Source organism: Mesoplodon bidens, assembly GCF_964165515.1.
Source record: "Mesoplodon bidens genome assembly, chromosome: 13".
Taxonomy (NCBI): Eukaryota; Metazoa; Chordata; class Mammalia; order Artiodactyla; family Ziphiidae; genus Mesoplodon; species Mesoplodon bidens.
The window spans coordinates 49,164,450-49,182,372 of NC_138169.1; the positions used below are offsets into that span (position 1 = coordinate 49,164,450).

At 34.6% G+C, this 17,923-nt stretch overlaps 1 protein-coding gene across 5 annotated transcripts in view; it reads right to left on the reverse strand.

The window, feature by feature from the left end:
* NOL4 (nucleolar protein 4) overlaps positions 1-17,923 on the reverse strand; it is a gene marked incomplete at both ends in the record, with an annotated part of 387,673 nt that overhangs the window by 30,611 nt on the left and 339,139 nt on the right. For 4 of the 5 annotated variants that reach the window (XM_081253362.1, XM_081253361.1, XM_081253359.1 and 1 more), the window contains one exon: positions 9,631-9,811. In XM_081253362.1, the coding sequence (XP_081109488.1) occupies positions 9,631-9,811 (181 nt within the window). Of the gene's footprint in view, positions 1-9,630; positions 9,854-17,923 lie in introns of all 5 variants that reach the window. The other variant, XM_081253358.1, reaches the window with a different exon arrangement.

Sequence of the window (17,923 nt, forward strand, 5' to 3'; positions counted from 1 at the left end):
TTAAATAATTAAATATGAGGTTTTTTGGGATACCTGGATCAAGCTATGTGGCAGACAACTGGATATAAAACCTGAAGCTCAAGGCAAAGCATGGGGGAGATTATGCAGCTTTTGGCACATTCTGAAGTTGAAACCATGAGAGCTAGTGGGCTGTCCTTTGAGCAGTGTGCAGAACAAGAGGATTAAATTGACAAGGGAAGGATGCTAGGAGAAACCCAGCAGGGAAGGATGTAGGTCGAGAGAAAGGACTCAAGGCAGCAGGAGAAGAATTATCTGGTGATCAGGTGATATGGAAGCCAAGAGAGTGGATGTTTCAAGGCTCTAGTTATCGACAGATCCAAATATACCCAAGACATCTGGTAAGATCAAGGGCAAAAAGCATTTTTAGTTTGGCAATAAATGGAATCACTGATAGACTTAACCTGACCAGTTTCAGCCAAATGTTGGCATAAGCAAGTTACAGTGGATTGAAGAGTACATGGTAGATGAGTGAAGACAGTAAATGAACAGAAGCACTCCTTTGAAAATCTCAGATGAGAAGTGATGTTTCAGAATGTTGATGCTGAGGGACAGCAATAGCCTCATACCAAGCCAGTCACACAATTGTGAACCAGCTCTAGTGTGGTGGTGAATCTTACGGTCAAGCTCCTTTAGGCTCATAATTATAGGCTGTGATCCAAAGCATCTTAACAGCTGACAATCCTCAATATTAGTGAGGAGGAAGGAAGATTACAGATATAAAGATTTGGGCAAACTAGAAATTGCTATACAAATGTTAGTTATTATGGTCATTACTACAATTTGGTCTTGTTAGATTGCGGTCTGTATATCAGCCCAGTTTACATGAGGGTTGAAAAACAAATTGAAAAGTCTGCCCGATGGGGTTTGTGGCGAGGAAACATCAGTAGTTAACTTATGCATTATGCATATAATTTAGACTCAATAGATCCAGTGGATGACTGCAGTGAACAATTGCCCTCTTTAGACAGCTCAATGTGAACTTCCTGATAGAAAGAAAGCATTCCAAAGTCCTATGTAATTGGATGTGATAATAATGGCAGGATTGGCTGCTTGCTTGCTTCTCATTTCAGTGGGATGATTTGAATAAGTTCTTTATAAAAACTGTAACTGCTGTCATTTTGATAACACTCCAACTTGAAAATTTGGATTGTTGGGTGCAGACCCTTGCCAGCTCTAAACAAATGGAGGTTGGCTAACAAAGGATTTGAAGCACACCCTTTCCACACTATGAAGTCTCCAACATGGGCAAGCTTTCACTATTGCTACCATATTCAAACTTAAGCAGGAGTTTATAGAACTCTTTGGAGCCTTCTTCTTTCACCCACAGAATTGTCAACTTCAACCACTGAGCCCTTTGCTTTCTCTAAGATAAACCCTTCACCCTGCCATCCAATATATATCAATAATTCTCTTTGTATTTTTTTTGACTTTGGCACTAGGTGTTCTATTTTTAAAAATTTATTCACTCATTAAGCCAATCTGATTGAGCACTTACTATATTTCTGGCCTTATTCAAGGGATGAATAAGACAGAGTTCCTGCTTTCAAGGAGTGCACATCTATTTAGGGAAAAATATTTGAAAACACATGTCATAATTCAGTGAGATAAGTGCTAAAAGAAAGGTACATGCAGGAGAGTGATTAAGCTTCCAAAGAGTGGAAGAGTGAGTGGCAAGGTAGAGTAAGGTTTCACAGAGGAAGTACGATTTAAATCAGTCTTAAAGGGTTTTGATGTTTAGACAAGAGGAGGAGGAATGTTTTATCTTTTTGATGTGTTAGTTTCTTAATGTCAGTGATTCTGCCTTATTCAACTTGTTTTTTCTTAATGCGCCAGCTATAGACGGAATGTTTGCATCCCCCTCCCGCCACCAAATTCATTTGCTGAAATCTAATCTTCAGTGTGATGGTATTAGATGGTAGGGCCTTTGGGAGGTGATTAGGTCTTGAGGGTAGAGCCCTCATGAATGAGATTAGTGCCCTTATAAGAAAGAGACCTCAGAGAGCTCCCTCATTCCTCCACTATGTGAAAGGGGCACAGTGAAAAGATGGTCCTCTATGGAACAGGAAGCAGACTCTCACCAGACAGCAAATCTGCCAGCACCTTAATCTTGGACTTCCCAGCCTCCAGAACTGTGAAAAAATAAATGTCTGTTGTTTAAGCCACCCAGTCTATGCTATTTTTGTTAGAGCAGCCTGAACAGACTAAGAAAGTACTTATTACAGTGAATTGAACATGAGAACCCTAAAAATATTTGTTAAATTAAATCCAAATGTTTTTAAGGTATCCTTTTCCATTCTTCTGCCTTCACATTCTTCTTGAACATAGTATAACCTGCAGAGTTCATGTTCTTATTACATTAGTTTAAAAGGTTCTGCAAATATTATATCTCCTTCAATCTTTGCCCTCCTGTTTATGCTACCAACTCAAGTTACCTCCCAGTTTCTCCATTAATGGTCTGAATTCTGATTGTCTTCATCTGCTTTATAAATTAAGTCAGATGTTTAACTAATTCAACTTGGTCTCTTGAAAGTTGCTGCTCCCTTCCACACTTTTCAGAAGATCTCTACAAATTCTAAAATTAAGTATTCTCAAACTTAGATTAACTGTAGTTGTCAGCCATCAGATATGATGTTGGCATCTCATATCATGCTAATCTTCTGCTATGCCTTTTTAGCTCTCAAGATTTATGTATATGTATATAGTTTTTTCCCCCACAACTCCAAATCTGTTATAGGGAATGACTATTCTGATGTTTTAAAAATGAAAAACTAAGCTAAAGATAATACCATGTTTAAAAGTCAGAATGTTTGGGGTTCTCAGAATTTATGAAGAAAGTCCCCAAATAAAGGGATTTGAAGGTCTGATCAATCTAGGTGCCCTCCTGTGGTTAAAAAAGCAAAAACTAAACAAAATCAAAACAGCAGAAGCCAATACCAGTGTTACAGGTAGAATATGTTTTTGAGAAGAAATGTTATTTAAAACTCCTTCACAACATGAAATTAACCATTTGCCTTGCTACCATTACTATAGCTAGAGTCCTTTCTCAAACGTGAGCTGGGGAAACTCTCTTGGGCTTAAGCCTAAAGTTGCTATTTGCTTAGACTAGTCTTTGCCTTTCTTTTTCTTTCTTTTTTATTTTTTCACTCAGTTACACTCAGTCCAAGGCCATTGCTCAAAGAAAGCCATCTCATTTTAAATTTGTTGCATGCCATTCTGGTTATTCTGTTACTCTGGTTTCTTCTCAACAATACACAGTCTGAATTGCTCAAAGTTGTTCTTTGTTGTGTCTTTAAGAGATCTTTATCTCACCATACAAAAAGTCAGAAGATGCATTAAATAAACACCCAAAAAGTCAACCTGTGTGAGCAAGTCATCTAATTTTCCTGGCCTGTTTCTTTCTTAATAGCCTTTAAAAAATAAAGCCGTTGCTATTAAATTATTTTTCAAGTCCATTTAGATTCTATCATTCTATGGTGCCGAGGTTTTTTTGGGGGGAGAATTATATACAAGGCAGACCACACCATAGTACCTACATTCAAATGACAAATTTATAAAAACTGTTTTCTAATAAAACTTTCTATAAAAACTGCTCACTTATATGGCTGCATACCTGGAACTTATGCCAGATTTCCTATGTGGCTTTTGACCATCACTGAACAACTGGGGACTGAATACCAGTGTATTGTGATTACATGTGTGTGGGTATATGTATGTGCACTGTGGTACATGCTTCAAGGGACAAATTCGGGATGCTATTAGAGTTATGGCTATACCTCATCTAGATGTGTAGATCAAGATTTAAAAATGAGCAATAAATGAGGGCTGTAGGGGTAAAAAATAATCAAAGAAAACTTCAGGAGGGAGGACCCTGAGGCATGAAGAGCTGGGTAATGTCATTTTTCTAAGAACAATGAGAGCCCATAGAAGGGTTTTAGATAATGAAGTAATATGATCAGGTTTTCCTTTTCTTAAAGATTACCTTGGTTTCTCTGTGGAGAATGGGTAGAAGAGCAAGCAAACTGTTGGCGCCCTACTTATTAATAATTCATAGCAACATTTTCTCTTTAATTTCCCTCTCAATTTTTACTCTTGAATGGAAGTTGCTCCAAAGTTCTCTCTTCTCAAAAAAATTCTCTAAAAATATTCTCACTTCTGTGTTCAATCTTTTCCCTCATTGTATATATTTTCTTTCTCCTCACCAGTAGTGCCCTGCCTTTTACATGAAAACACAATGCTTCCTCCAACTTGCTGAATAAATCAGAGGAGCAAAGTGGACCATGAAATGTGCAGTCCCACAGGATTCTGCTCAGAAATGTCTCATAATTTGTTTAATGCTCTGTTGTCACCATCCTGAAATTCTTAACTCTTAAATAAGAGGCTCCACATTTTTCATTTGGCATTGGGCTCCCACAATTACTTAGCCAGTTATGGAGTAGAGATAAATTATTTTGGTTGTGTTTGAGTAAATATTTGTTCTATACTTTTTTTTTTTTTTTTGCTGTACGCGGGCCTCTCTCAACGTGGAGCACAGGCTCCGGATGAGCAGGCCTAGCGGCCAAGGCTCACGGGCCCAGCTGCACCGAGGCATGTAGGATCTTCCCGGACCGGGGCACGAACCCGCGTCCCCTGAATCAGCAGGCGGACTCTCAACCACTGTGCCACCAGGGAAGCCCCTGTTCTATACTCTTTTACATGTCATTTCCATGTCCAAAGCTTTGCCCAGTTCTCTTCACTTTTAGTATCAACATGATAACCTAAGTTACCATTGTCTTTTCCTGATCCTGATATTACATAAATAATTAATATTAGGCAAAATAGACTTTAAAACCGTTTCTAGATATAAATAGGGATATTTTACAATGATAAAAGCATCAATCCTCTGTCAAGAGGATATAACAATATAAACAATATCTGTACCTAATGACAGAGTGCCAAAATAAATGAAACAGAGCTGTCAGAATTAAAGGCAAAAATAAATAATTCAACAGTAGTTGGAGATCCCATTACCCTTCTTACAACAATGTATATAAAAAACTAGGCAGATGATCAACAAGAATATAGAAGACTTGGACACCACTGTAAACCAACTAGGCCTAATACCATTTACAAAATACCCTACTACCAATGGCAGAATATACATACTTCTCAGGTACACGTGGGACATTCTCCAGGATAGACCATAATCCGGGTCATTAAACCAGCTTCAATAAACATGAAAGGATTGAAATTATACAAAGCCATTGACAAAAGAAATTTGGGAAATTCACAAATACATGGCAATTAAACAACATACTACTAAATAACCAATTGGCCAAAGAAGAAATGATACAGGAAATTAGAAAATACTTTGAGGTGAATGAAAGCAAAAGTATAACATACCAAAAATGTAATGCAGATAAGGCAGTACTTAAAAGGAAATTTATAGCTGTAAATGCCTGTATACAAAGAGAAAAAAAGACTTGGAATAAATGTCTTAACTTTTCAGGTTAAGACACTGGAAAATAAGAGAAAACTAAGCTTAATGTAAGCAAAATGAAGGATATAATACATATGGGAGTAGAAATCAATGAAATAGAGAATAGAAAATCCATAAAGAAAATCAATGAAACCAAATGCTTGCTCTTTGAAGAGATCAAGAAAACTGACAAACCTTTACCTAGAATCACCAAAGGGGAGAACACTCAAATAACTAGAATCAGAAATGACAATAGGAGCATCACTACTGACCTTACAAAAATACAAAAAGATTATGAAGGAGCATTATGAACACTTGCATCAATAAATTAAATAACTCAGCTGAATGGACAAATGCCTGGAAATACACAAACTACCTACCTGACTCAAGAAGAAAGAGACAATACAAGTAGACCTCTAACAAGTAAGTAGAGATTGATTTAGGAATCAAAAACCTCCCAGAAAAGCTCAGGCACAGATAATATCAGTCCTGAATTCTACCAAACACATAAAGAATATCACTAATTCACAAACTATTCCAAAAAATAGAAAAAATATAGAATAATGTTTTAAGGAAAACATTCCATCTACAATAGCATCACAAAGGGAAATATTTAGCAATAAAATTAACAAAAGAAGTGCAAAATTCATACTGTAAATACTGTAAGACTTGTTGAGAGAAATTTTAAAAGGTTGAAAGACAGCCCATGTTCAGTTTGTTATTTCCTCAAAATGTTAAACATAGAGCTACGACATATATGAACCAGCAATTCCATTCCCAGGTATATACCTCAAAGAATTGATAACACATATACAGGAACTTTTACATAAACGTTTATAGCAGCATTATTCATAGTAATCCCAAAGTGGAAAAAACCAAGTGCCCATCAATTGAGCTAAACAATTGATGAATTGCTAAACGAAGTATGACATATCCATAGAATGGAATATCATTTGGCAATAAAAATATGAAGCATTGATACATGTTATAAGATAGATGAACCTTGAAAACAGCATCTAAGTGAAAGAAGCCAGACACAAAAGACCACATACTGAATGATTCATTCATTTATATGAAATGTCCAGAATGGGAGAATTTCTGGAGACAGTAGATTAGTGCTTACCAGGGGCTATCACTTACTTCAGTACTCGCTTCCATTATATTCTATTACACAGATGGTCAGCTCATTGGTTTACAATGTGGCCTCTCATGTCAGAATGCTTGTGTACAAATCCTGGCCCCTCCTTTTATTATTAAGGAGGGATTTTTGGCAAGTCACTTAACCCTCTGAGCCACACAAAATAGGTTTCAATCATGTTAGAAAAAAAGAAAGTGGTAGCTAGGCATGATTTTTTCAAGTGGGGGCAAGTTCAGTTTTATAAAAAATTTCTCCCAAATTGCAGAATATATCTCATAGAACTGTATAAGGATTGAATGGAGACTACACTGAAACAACATAATGACACAATAAGTGGTAGTTATTGTTATTAATGTTCAGTAAATTAATTTCCTAAATGAACAATTTTTCAAATCTAAAAAATTTGTGTCAATAAAATCTTTAGTGATGAAACTTTTTTTCCCCCAATTTTTTGATTTGGTGGTTGAGTTCTGAACTACCTACCAGTTCTTACTTATATAAAATATTTAAAAAGAAGTGTTAGCATTTCCAGCTTTACGGGTTAAAAGAAGGCTTAGCTTTTGTTTATGTTTTCCTTTTCTGGTCTTGGACTTGCTCTTTCCTGCTGATTTGCTGTTCAAATAAAAATAAGAGTTGAAAACAGCTGAGGCTGCTCACTAGCTGGCTTTTGAAAAACTGAATATACACTTGAAACTTAATTTTTTTTTTCTGAAATAAGTTGTTTTCTTTTCCTCTTCCACTTCAGGCACCCGTCTTTTGAGCTGGAGGGCGATTGATATAGACTAAATCTCAGTAATCCTGTCCTTACAGGACCTTTAATTTTAAGGCAGACCAAAGAGCCGCAGCCTTCCAGCAGAATCACTCCTGAATACACTCGGAGCATGTTTCTAGTATTGTAAAGGTAAGTAATTTTCTAGAGTATATACTCATTTGATACTAATAACGCAATTCCCTCCCAAATATATTAGAAGCTCATCAAGCCTAATTCAAATTTTCAAATTGGTCTTTGTTTCCAGGCATTTCAGTGGAAAAAGATAGGAAGTATGTGTTTCTTTGAAAACAAAACTACACTGAGCTCTCAATGATACTACCTATTCAAATACAAGATTATGGAGTTTTTGCTTAAACTTATTGATTTCACATCTGTATCTACTTTGTCCTCTGCTGAAAATCCCAGCTTTTGTTGACACCAACATAACTACAAATTTGCTTTAAACTATAATACACAGACAACAGTTCCAAAAGAATAATATCATTACTGAAAATAGTTTAAGGTTTTATCATAAGCTTTCACGCTGTGGTGTCAAATTATGACTTTTGAGATCACTTAGAAAATTTCCTATCTATGGGGCTGTGCCAACCACTCATTAAACAGGTAAAGTTCATTTGCATACTTTTTCTTTCAATATTACGGATTCTCAAAATTAGATTGTTTAATAATTATGTAAATACTCAAATTGTTTCAAAGTTAAATTTACAAAACAAAGTATGAAAACCAAGTATACTCAGAGAATTCTGGCTTGTATTCCTTTCTTAATACTGTTCCTCCCCCATTCCTGTCTCTATGTAAATTTTAAAAAATTATATATATCCCTCTTTAATGAATGTTAGCATACTATAAGTACTTTTCACTATCTGGAGTATATAAAGATACCTTACTTTTTATAGCTTCATGTTATTCTCTTATTTGGATGCACTATAATTGAATCAACTAGCCATCTCTTGATGGACATTTTTATTGGTAACCCTTTTTTTGTGCATTTATAAATAACACTGTAACAAATAGCCTTCTGCATATGTCTTCTTGTATTTTTGCCAGTGTATCTTTGAGATAAACTGCTAACAAGAGATTCCTAAAGAGATTGCTAGGTCAAATGGTAAATGCATATTTAATTTTCCTAGACATTGCCAAGTTTACTTTAAATTTCTGTATTTCTGCAAGCAATGCATGAGAGTACTCAATTCCTCCATAGCGTTGTCAAAGGAATATTCTGTAAATATTCAGACTTTTGTTAATCTGACAGAAGCTGCATTTCTCTTATTAGGAGTGGGTTTGAGTAGCTGTATTTAGGGGACATTTGCATTGCTTTCTATGAAAATTGTGTGTTCATATTTCTAGCCTTATTTTTTAAATATGCAGTTTTGAGTATTTCTTTCTTTTTAGAAGACCTTCACGTATTGGCCTACTAACTTTGTAGTATAGGAAGATAATAACTTTTTAGTTTATCACTTAATTTTTACTTTATTTTTTTTGTCATGCAAAAGTTGTGTGTGTGTGTGTGTGTGCATGTGTCTAATTAAACTTATTTTCCCCTGGATTTTAAGTATAGTTTTGGAAAGCTTTTCCTACAACCCAGTTATAAAAAGTTCACCCATATGCTGTATTCCTAATATATGTATGGCTTTATATTACACATTTGGAATTTATTCTGGTACATAAGCTCAAGAAATTCCTAAAAATTTACCAAGCACGAGCCCATACAAGCTGGTTCCAGTATACCACTCACTGCTGGTGGGACACGCCATTGTCACTGACAAGCTGTTGGCTGGAGATCCATGGATTGTTTCTGTGTGTTGTTTCAGTTTGTATCTTCTTAGGTATAATGACTGTGTATGTTTCGTCAAGTCAATAAAGTTCCTGGTGCCTCAAATTTTCCAAATTAAAAACCTCTTCGAACACTGAGAAAAGGTGTCATTATTTTTGACGAACAGTACATTACAGCTTCAAGGAAAGAATGTATAACTATTTGGTAAAAAATGTTCTATTCTCTAGTTGAGATTTTTTGAATATAAAACAGCAATCATTCAGTTGCATAATAGCTGCTACTTTTAGAAACAGCAACTGAATAGGGAGATGTCCTTGTAGGGAGATGGACATTATGTGTTAAATGGTCTTGTTTTTCACAGATTGGCACTGACTACTGCTTATAACACTTCATTCATTTTTTTTTATCAGGTTTAGGGAATTTAATAACCCCAAATAGACACAAAAACATAATATGTAATAAAGACTCACCACTACTAGAAGCATCGTTCAGATTTAGCAGTCCCCCTCCGAGCCCTCTGTAACTATGGTAACTGTAGGTCCCATTTCCGTTGATGTACAACACCTCCTGGGAGCCTGAAACAGCTGAGGTTGAGTAAGTGCCCTGGGCCGCCTCTGGTTTACATTGTTTGTCAGCTGGAGCAGATTCATCCTGCAATGACAATAGCATTTCATTATTTATCAAATCACTGTGCTGTTTCACCTTGAACAGGACTATCTTATTGTTATCTACATGTCTGCATTGAACAAGAAGAAAAATATAGTCAACGTTAAGTCAGTACATATGCACATTTTCAATAACTTTGCTAAAAACTAAAAAAAGGAAAGCAAAGTAACAATGTGAGACAGATTGGAGATGGAGCAATTTGCAATTTCCAACTGAATTTAAAATTACGTGAAGAGAGTTGTTCACAATAGCCAAGAGAAGGAAGTAACCTAAATGTCCATTGACAAATGAACAGATAAAGAAAATATGGTATATAAATACAATGCAATATTATTCAGCCTCAAGAAAAGAAGAAAATCCTGTCATCTCCTACAACACGGATGAACCTCGAGGACAATGTTAAGTGAAATTAGCCATCACAAAAAGACAAATATTGCATAATTCCACTTATTTTCGATAAATTAGTCAAGCACATAGAATCAGAAAGTAGAATGGTGGTTGCAACGGTCTGGGGGAGGGGGAAGTGGGGAATTGTTCACTGTGTGATTCAGTCATGCAGGATTGGGGGAGTGGTTCCGGGGAAGAGGGATCCGTTGCACAAAAATGTGTATGTGGTGGACAATATTGAAAATTGTTGGGAGGGTGAACTTTACATTAAAAAATTAAAAAAAATTTAAAAAGAACTAGTTAGGTTTAAAAAAATTACATGAAGAGAAATAACAATTTGCAAAAAAAATTTTGCAAAAATTGGCTTTCTTGAAATTCCCTTTTTTTTTTTTTTTTTTTGTAGTCTGCTCTCTCATATGCTCTCTCTCTCTATTTTATGGCTATAGGAAAACTTATTGTGTGCTGATTCCACACTAGGCCCATTACATGCATCACAACAGCCTGACAAAGACTTGAGTAAACCCAGGCTTTTCAGCTTGTTTTTCTTAAGTTGCACTGGTGTCTACAAACGATGCTTCAAAACTTCTAACCAATGAAAGTTGTATGTACACAAATTATAATTGGCAATAAATTGTATATATGTTCATAGCAAAACAGATTGAATGAATTTCCCTTCAGCTGTGAGTTTATAAAGTCTAAAATATATACAACATATATGACTTGTCTACTGCATTCTTCATCATTTCTTCTTTTTTAAATTCTTTTCTTTTTTAAGAAGGAATTGGAAACATATTTCTAATAAATTCTTAAGAGTGTTTTTCATAATCAGAAGTATTTTTCAGCTTATATATTTAGAGTGCATGTTTAGGGAAACAAACTTTCAAATACCTTTTTTTTTTTTTTGTGGCATCAAGTAATGGAAAAAGAGGAAAAGTGGAATGAGTTTGCTCTGTGGACCCAGTAGTATTGCTATAGCCAGAGATATTCTAATCTTTCATGTAGTGAAAACATTGCCATGACTATCAGAACTATGCAGTTATGACTTTGCTCTTGTTCTTCTGATTTTTTCAACTATAACTGATCTATTCAACTCTAATATACTCAGCTGTAGATCTTAGACATGTGATTTATACGCTTTTCATCTTTTCATTTCTAGGTAAGATTATGAAATAAACAGCAAAATTCCTCAATGTAAATTAAACTGAAAATAAGAATTTTCCTAGCATTGCCTTTAAAAAAAAAAACACGAGTGGACGTAAATTGGTATATGAACTAGAAAGTCTAATTGTAATTCCTTGCATTTAAACCTTAGAAATCCCTGTGAAGGTAAATTACTTTAGAATAACACTCTTTCCTGGGAGAAACTGCATTAAAGAAGGGACCCATATACAATCAGATTTTATTTTATTTTATTATCACTGGCTTTACTATTTAGTCTGGGAAGACAGCAAGTTCCAGATTTTTTTTTTCTTAATACTGAAAGTTGGTCTTTGCTAAATACCCAACGGTGGTGGGTTTTAGACTGTGGTTCTCTACCAAAGAAGATAGGGGGCCTTCACCAAATTTACCATTTGTAATATGGACTTTTTCTACAGACATAACAATATATATGTTTTGGGGTTTTTTTGTACTATGATGAAATTTTATATAACAAATAGTAAGGGAGCTTAAATACTCTAAGATACTGAAGATGATACTTCCAGAAATCTTTGGTTGCTGGAAGCATGTGCCATAATAAGTAGGTCTAAGGTAAATAATTGCAATAATTACAGTGCTACTGTGAAAAATAACTATTAATAAAGCAACATTAGTGGTACAGAAACATAGCAACAATTCGAATTTTAGAATCTGTAACCAGCTGTCTTTTAAATGGCATGTTACAATGACCGGGTGAGTGGAAAATGGTCTAACCAATGATGATTACCGCTCATGCAATATCCAAAAGTCTTTCATAAAGGTACAGTGAAATGGTCTCCCATCTATGAGTGCTCATCTCCTCCCTGCCTGGGGACAGATTAATATGTGTATTATTTTATATATATATATATATATATATATATATATATATATATTCTTCCATACTAGAATACAGACACATTTTATATATTTATTGCTTGTGAAATTAGCAAAGCTCATCAGAAGATTGATAGATGAATCTGTGATATTTACATGGGTGAACTTTTTTCACATGTATAACTTCTATTTCCTATAAAGTAGTACATCTCAAACTACTCTCCATGGCTTCTGGGGAAATGCCTCAGAGTCTTCCTGAGAATATGGGACAAGGGCATAGAGATATGCTTTCATATTATGTCTTTCCTCTTTACCCAGACGAGCAGCTCTGTCTGCTGTCTTCTACACTCATAAAATCACTGCAGCTAAAGCATTATGAAAAACCACTGGGCTGTGCAGTATTCTTTCTGTAGAGGCATGTAGCCATTGCAACTCAGAAAGAAGGCAAATTATTCAATACTTCAAAGCAATTTTGAGGTTCTTGAGAAGGGGCTAGCCTCAAACCCTCAAACCATTCTACCACTAGTGTAACATCCCAGTTTCCTGATAGAAAACAACTTGGGGAGCATGATAAAATTTGAGTCTCTTGTTTGAGAAAATTCATGGCTATTATGATACATACCCAGTTTATTTTTCTGTGTTTGGAAAATGACAATAGAATATACCCACAGGAGAAGAGTTTCTTAATGATGAAGAAAAAGGGAGAAGGCATTGTCTCCACAATGTTTTCTCTCTGATTCTTTGTATGATAGAATTAATTTGTATTATTAAACGTGTTATTTTTTAAATGTGCCTCAGTCTTTTCATTATTAACTGTTATTGCAAACCACAGTAACTGCACTGAGCAGGCAGATAATTAATCCTATTAATAATCAAAACAGGCCTTGTAGGGAGTCATTTGTAGTCAAACACAGATGTGCACTATTAATGTTTTGGCCGTTCACTATATGTTGAGAAATACAATGTAAGAAAATCCCAGTAATATCTGTGCTGCAGTGTATTTGGGGGAGAAGTTTAATATGAAGTTAATTCATGTTTTTCTTGTGAATGATTATTATTATTGGTTTCAAAGAAAGCATTAAAAAATAAGTAAATAACATATAAAATAAAGATCCCCTGGAGTCACATTTTATCTCTGTAAGCAACATTTAATAAACATTAGTTCCTAAAGTTCTCAAATTTGACAGCTTGCCCCCGAGGTTGCTATGAAGATTATTTTCAAAAGAGAATAATATTAATATGCTACAAGACTGCATATCTAGGCAATGAAATATATTTTATTCATCAAAAAGTAGAAAAAATCCTATCCCAGATTTTATTAGACATATTTCAAATTTTCTTTAAAAAATTCCATTAAAAAAGATAGCATCGATATGATGGAATGACAATCAGCATTGCACTAGATAATACAAAGTTGTTTTGATTCAGATTTCTTTGATTAAAAATATACAACAGATGAAAGAAACAGTTATGGTGACTTTTATAATTAGGCTTTGGACTTATCAATAGATATTTCCTTTGCGTATATAAATATGCATCTCAAATTTAGGAAAAAATTGGGCCTAGAATAGGAAGGGGGATTACTTACAGATGGATGGCAAGATTGGAATGATTTAGAAGAGTAGGCATTGTCTACTCATTACCCTCTCATCCACACACTATTTGGGAAGATTGGTTTGTACTCCTTTGTACTCTATCCGTAGAAACTGGAAAGGACAAACTTGAGTTTGCTGAAACTGATCTGGTATTTGGACCATACAGATTGAATTCCTAACTTACTTCAGCTGCCTAAGGAATACTTTACTCAGGTACCTTACGTAGACATGTTTTTCAAAATTAAATCTGACTGGTTCCACTCAACTTTTTGACAATAGGTTTCCAAAAAAACATTGCTTTTATATCTCCCAAGAATTCCACTTTTTCTTAGCTTTTATATTCTCTACCATCTGTTAAATATGCTGTATATTTTCATTAACTTTTCTCTGCCTATAAAGATTATCAGAAAATTCCAGTAAAATTTTCTGCTTGATTCAATAATCCAGATAGCTTTCTTCTGTTTGCCTTTTACCTTACACTGTCATAGCAATTGGAGTTTGTAAGGCATTTTTGCATCAATAGGGAATTACATTTTTAGTTCATCACTGAGATGGTCAGGGTACCAGTGATGCACCTTTTTAAGGTAAAAAGAAAAACTTGCATAGACCTTAAACAAGCTTATCACTGCAAAATATTACACACGTGGTAATTCAGGCATCAATTTGCCTGAACTTTCTATTGTTACTAGACTTCTCCTATCTTTACATGTTCTTTGTAGTCTGTCTATAGAAGCATTTTTACTTTAAATTACTGCTCTAAATGTCCTCTTTGCTCTTTAAGTATGGATGAAGGGAGGGAGTGAAATTTATTTCACATATAAACTGCTGGAAAACATCTCTACCTTCTTCTTCCACTTGATAGCAAGTGTTCCAGAACTAAGCACATGTGACTAAGAGTTTCCAGGGAAATTCATAAAAGATATGAGAGAACCAGAGCTCTAATTTAAACTGCTTTCCTGCTAAGAAAAAAAAAAAAAAACAGTCTGCACTAGAAGTAAATGTGATTATTACTTGGGATGAGGAGAAGTGATTTATGCTGCCATCAAAACACACACACAAACACTCACACATATAACACTCAGGGAGTAACTTCTTTCATATGGTTAAGAGCATCCATACAGTCTCCACTTGTTGGCCACACAAATGATTAAGATGCCAACACAGAAGACTGTTCTTTGCAAAGACGCTCCCAAACTCACTGAGAAAGATAACAAGGGAACACATGTTTTGACTAAATCTAAGTAGCCTAATAATAAGATCTGAAATAACAGAGAAAACAGATTTGGTTTCCGACTTAAGAAACCAAAATCATAGCAGGATAGCTTTCACCTAGAGTTTTATCAAAGTGTTCCCAGAATAGGTTATGTTAACAAACTCTCTTTGTAGCAATATTTACACACACACACACACACACACACTGACATGATTTTATAAACAATAAATGCTTCAGAACTATTGACTTAAAGAAAAATACAAAATAAATACAGTCCTCAACCTGATATGTAAGGATACATGGCTGGCAAGAAGTAACCCAGTAGCTTGCAAAGCCATCTACTCTAAAATTCTTCCTGATGGCCATAAAGTTTTGTTAGTAAAAACAAAAGTAGAGACTTAGCACTCTTAAATTACAGTCTTAAATGTAACACTACGTTATTTAGTTATTGACAAAAAAATCAAATATTAAAAAACAGATCTTTTTTTCTATAGGTTTCTAACACTTAATTTTTAGTTCCATTGTTAATATGACCAAAATGAAAATTTAAATATAATGTTCCTTTGAGGTCCTAAAATCTGATTGCAGATATAATTATTTTGGTCATCGGTTTCCTATGTGTAGCATAATATTTTTCACCTCAGAAAAATCAGTTTTAACAAAGCAGTACCAAATTGGTGTTTTTCACATTTAATTGTAATAAATTTTATGAATAAAAAAGATTTTCTTCTAATCATAGTATCTTTGTTTCTCCTGAGTTTTCATCTTTTAGTTATTTTTTTAAATCTACATTTAAAACAACTCAAAACATCTTTGACAAAAATCCCTTTATTTGCAGTTGGGCTGTTTTGATTAAAAAAAACAACAACTTCCTTAAATCATTTTTTTTCTTAACCCCCTTTAATACAATATTCCCTTTTGGTAAGATAGTTGCAATGCTCTATCTGGTGATTCTATGGCAGACATGGTTTCTGATATTACCTATATAACTGTTACTCTCAAATTCTCATTTCCAGTTTCTGCCTTCTCCCTGAGGTTCATGCCTGCATTTCCTGTTATTCAGTTATGTCCATTTAACACTTTGAAATTAAATTTCTCTTTCCTCCAGACACTCCTTTCAAAAATTTTTAATTAAAAATCAGGGGCTTCCCTGGTGGCTCAGTGATTGAGAGTCCGCCTGCCGATGCAGGGGACACAGGTTCGTGCCCCGGTCCAGGAGGATCCCACATGCCGTGGAGCGGCTGGGCCCGTGGGCCATGGCCGCTGAGCCTGCGTGTCCAGAGCCTGTGCTCTGCAACGGGAGAGGCCACAACAGTGAGAGGCCGGCATACCACAAAAAAAAAAAAAAAAAAAAAATCAAAACAACACCTATTCTATTACCAATGTTTCTTGTTCTAGTTACTGCATCATGTCAAGATTTTTTTCTTATACAGGGTTCCCTCAGTCAAACAATAACCAAGCCCTCTCAACTCCATCTTGGAAATGACCCTCATTGGCATGCATCTGAGAAACACTCATTGTTAATACATAATCCAGAGCACCATAATCCCTCATTTGGGCTATCGTGATAACCCCCTGACCAGTGTTTGCCCCTACACATCTTGTCCACATCTTCTCAAATGTATCTTTTAAAAATCACTTATGTTGATTTCTCTTTAAAAGTTCCTGAGATTTCTTGTTTCCTAGAGAACAAATCCCAAAGCTCCTGGCATCCAAACCCCTTCAGAGTTTGAGAACAGTCTTTCCAGCTACATCTTCTGTCACTTCCTCTCTTGCACTCTATACTCTGGTCATAGCTTAAACTGAAAAAATAAATCTTACCAGTGTAATATTCTGAGTCACCTAAATTGCCGCATACGTGCACTGACATACAGAAAGTTTCTCACCTATAATTATTTTATGTGTCATAGCCTCTGATGATGGTTTGTCATCTAAATTTTAATATTTTTTCCAAAATTTTCACATATGTATCTAACGATGAATAACAAACTAAAATTTGCTTAAAAGTTTTTTAGTTCTTTTTAAAAACTTTTGTGTGAAATCAAAAAGTGTTATGTAGGTACAGCAGACTTACGTATGCCCTTCATCAAAAGTAAGGAGGCAAAAGGATGGTATTTTCCTTACAATATAAATTCCAGATTAACAACTATTCTCCCTAAATCTCTAATCTATCCCCCAGACACCCTCAAACAAAAGAAGTAGGATCTATTTATTCGAAATTATTGTATCTCTTCTACTGTATACAATTATCTTTATGAAATAAATGCAAGGAAAGAAAATAGAAAGTAAAAGATGTCATAGAAAGAGAACAAAGACTTCAATTGTATATATAAATTAGTTCTTTAGTTCTCAGATTGCTAGAGATCAAAGACCTTGAACCAAACATCCTACTGAAGATGAGGTCTAAAAAAAACACCAACACAATTATTCTAACAATTAGAAATTTCTCCAAAACAAGATTCTAAACACTATAGCTATGTTAGAATCTTTAGCTATAAAAATATTACAGCTGAAATCTGTAATATTTTTACAGATTAAATCCAGAACAAATAAGTATTACAGTTGTAATAAAAATTCAGAACAAATATTTTTAGCAATTAAACTTTGAGAAGCACAACAGAGATCAATAAGATTTTTTTTTAAAGCAGTTAACCGTTAGTAACTACATAAGAATCCTATTAACATGGTTATGTCAGAAGATTAAGGCTAATACCTGCATAATGGCTAACTAGCCTATGATGTTGGGCAGCCTGGAGAGGTGCATTATTTTATCAACAATGTGATCAAATTTGATACATAAAGCAAAGTTTTAAAGAGATTTAATAAATTTCTGCTAGTTAATTTTAGTCTGATAATAAGATTATATTTTTTATTTTATTTTGTCCACAT